This window comes from Microtus ochrogaster, chromosome 2, assembly GCF_000317375.1.
Source record: "Microtus ochrogaster isolate Prairie Vole_2 chromosome 2, MicOch1.0, whole genome shotgun sequence".
Classification (NCBI taxonomy): Eukaryota; Metazoa; Chordata; class Mammalia; order Rodentia; family Cricetidae; genus Microtus; species Microtus ochrogaster.
The window spans coordinates 16,616,524-16,619,976 of record NC_022010.1 but is presented as its reverse complement, the minus strand read 5'-3'; the positions used below and the strand labels follow the sequence as shown (position 1 = coordinate 16,619,976).

Below are 3,453 nucleotides of genomic sequence, written 5' to 3'. Positions count from 1 at the left end.
GAGGAGGAGGAGGGGACTGAGGAGGAGGAGGGACTGTGGCAGATGCACATCACACACATAATGAACAAGGATATCTAAAACCTGATGAATAATACATAAGTCTAGCATGCACTGTCCAGTCGGCAATAACAACTCTTCATGTAAGACTCAGGCTGAGTTCCTACGGATCCTTTTTCTTTCAAAAGGCTCAAGAATCTGGCATGATGTGAAGTATGCCTGTAATCCTAACAGGAAAGCAAGTAAATCTCTGTGAATTCAAGGCCAACCTGGTCTGTATATCAAGTTCCAGGCCAGCCAGTGCTATCTAGTGAGACCCTGTGTCATAAATAAAAATAAATGAATGGATAGATGGATGAATGGATGGATGAATTAATTAAATAAATGGGCACTTCCTAAGTCCCAGTGAGATTCTAAATAAATTCTCAAGGACATGAATTACTCTTCCCTATGTGGAAGTAATGTCTATAAAATCAAACTCATACACTTCAGTTTAAATAGCTAGAAAAGGCATATAGAAATCATCATCTACTTCATCAGGCGATGAAAGGAGACAGAGACAGAGACCCAGATTGGAGCACCGGACAGAAATCTCAAGGTCCAAATCAGGAGCAGAAGGAGGGGGAGCACGAGCAAGGAACTCAGGACCGCGAGGGGTACACCCACACTCTGAGACAATGGGGATGTTCGTTAGGGAATTCACCAAGGCCAGCTGGCCTGAATCTGAAAAAGCATGGGATAAAACCGGACTTGCTGAACATAGCGGACAATGAGGACTACTGAAAACTCAAGAACAATGGCAATGGGTTTTTGATCCTACTGCACGTGTGGGCTTTGGGGGGGCTTGGGCAGTTTGGATGCTCAACTTACTGAACCTGGATGGAGGTGGGCGGTCCTTGGACTTCCCACAGGTCAGGGAGCCCTGATGGCTCTTCGGGCTGATGGGGGAGAGGACTTGACCGGGGCGGGGGGGGGGAGGTGGAGGGCGGTGGCGGGGAGGAGGCGGAAATCCTCAATAAATAAATAAATTTAAAAAAAAAATCATCATCTAGGAAATTCCCCCATGCCTGCTCAATAGGACTGTGAGGATGCACCACACTGTCCCCAAGGATTTAAAACAAACCAAAGCCTCCCAATGTCCATCACTAGAAGAATGAAGAAGTTCGTATGTTTGCATCGTTTGACCACCAAGGAGCCATTACAATGAACAGCTAGATGTCCCAGCATGCAGCTCAAACAGCATTTCAATGGATACATGAACTACAGAATGATTAACATGCTGGGAACACAGAGCTCATGAGGCAGTCAAGTATGCAACACATCAAGAGGATCCATGCAAACTCTGGACAATGGCTTCCTCTGGGAAAGAGGATGGAAACGGGACAGGGCAGGGATTCAAGGGGACCACAACTTCCTCACAGAGGTTTTCATTCTTGACCAAGGAAAGTGATGTGAAGAACCTTAACAGAACCCGTTTCCCGACAAAATCCATAACCGAAAAGAAAAACCAGGAGGCAGGACTCAGCCCTGGAGGCTCCAGGTGTATATCTCTGCCCAAGGTATGCTTGGTTACCGCTGTAAGCAGAAGCCCAGTAACCTTTCCACTGCTTCCCAAGGCTGTGACTCTGGGTGACCACAAAAGGCATGGGAACTGGGGCTGGAGAGTTGGTTCATCGGTTAGGAGCACTGGCTGCTCTTCCTAAGGAGTCAGGTTCAGTTCCCAGCACCCACATGGTGGCTCACAAGTATCTGTTACTCCAGTTCCAGGGGATCTGATGTCCTCTTCTAGGCTCTGTGGGCACCAAGCACACACAGGGCACACACACATACATACAAGCAGAACATTCATACACATAAAATCATAAAAAAAAAAAAAAAAGCATAGGAGCAGCCAATGTCCTGAGTGGCTCCACAGGGCAACAGGCCCTCAAGCTCTGCAGGAAGGGGTGAGGCAGTCAAATGTGGCCTCGCCCTTTCTCTGAAAACACCCTGAGTGTCTCCCTTTACCTTCCAACTTACCTAACAGACAGAGTGAAGTCTCCAGGGTTACTCTTACTGGGCCTTGCCAAAAAACTGCCATCGACTCCTCTGGTCAGCAGGAGATTCTCTGCCTCCACACCAGTGATGTTGGGGTGAAACCATCTGGAAGGAGGAAAAACAACATTGAGAACCAGACACCTCAGTAACACCCACACCACCACAGCTGAGAACCCTCACACCATCATGGTGGAGGCCTGTGAGCAGCAGCTGACAGCTAGTTTCCAGGCCAGACCTTCCCCTTTCCTTAGTCCCTTTTCCTGGGTGGAACACTGAGATCCTGCCATCCTGCAGGTACTGGAGGTGGGAGAGGGGCAAGGCCAGTAGGGCTGCGCTATTCACACAATGAACTTGTGGATTTTTCTGCCCCAAAAGGTCATCCATACGATCAGGAAATTGTCTGCAAGCAATGAAACCAGACAAACACAAACTACCTCATGAATCAGACAGGTTCGGAGGCTCACAAGAGCCAGGTTCACACTGCTAAAGAACCAGAACACTCACAGGGTACCAGACTGCAAAGGGAGACATCCATGCAAACTTAACGTTTAATACACATGTAGAGACAAATATACAGACATAAGAGCAGAACAAGGTATTTCCAGAAAAAAACATAAGCTGCCTCCCCATAGAATATTTGTTTTAAAAAAAAAAAATCTGACAAACATCACAGTAACAGAACTGTTTTCTTTCTTTTTCTCTTTTCTGTTTTTGAAACAGGGGTCACTAGGTACCCAAGGCTAGCCCAGAACTTGAACTCTCCCACACCATGCCCACAGCAGACACTACCCTACTGGCAGTGTCACCTGTTACAAATAGCAGACTGTGTGCCTCCAGATCCCACACTGGGCACTTTAAATACAAAGTCCTTTAGAAGACAAAAGTGACCATTGTGGATGGCATTTGCTTCAAAAGATTTACCCCCAATTCCAGCAACTTCTCCTTTTTGCTTCCTCTAGCACCTACATGGTGGCTAACAACAACCTGTAACCTAGCTCCAGAGAATGTGATTCTGTCTTCTGACCTCCAAGGGCACCCCTACTCATCCAAGAGTGTGCACATGCACATACGAACGAACACACACTACTTAAATAAAATATCTAAGATCTCCTTTATGGACTTCAAATCACCAAGATTCATGTTAAGTGAATTAATGTTAAGATCCTGTGTTTTTAGCGGCTGTTATTTCTAAATATCTAAATACTCCCAGAAAATAAGAGTCAATATTAAATGTTAGAGTCCTTGCTTAGCATGCATGGGACCCCGAGTTCCACTTCAGTACTGCATTAGCCATACCACAAAAAACAGGGAGAGGGGTACACACCCAAATCTCAGTACTTGAGAGGTGAAGGCTATCCTCAGCTACAGCCTAAGCTGCATGAGACCCTGTCTGGACTGGAGAGGGAGGGGGAGAGGAGT

General features: G+C 46.6%; 1 protein-coding gene across 2 annotated transcripts in view; it reads right to left on the bottom strand.

Annotated features, from left to right (window-relative positions):
• Positions 1 to 3,453, bottom strand: part of Ptpn11 (protein tyrosine phosphatase, non-receptor type 11) — a 75,331-nt gene that overhangs the window by 48,476 nt on the left and 23,402 nt on the right. For both annotated transcript variants that reach the window (XM_013349999.1, XM_005344483.2), the window contains exon 2: positions 2,017 to 2,139. In XM_013349999.1, the coding sequence (XP_013205453.1) occupies positions 2,017 to 2,139 (123 nt within the window). The remainder of the gene's footprint in view (positions 1 to 2,016; positions 2,140 to 3,453) is intronic.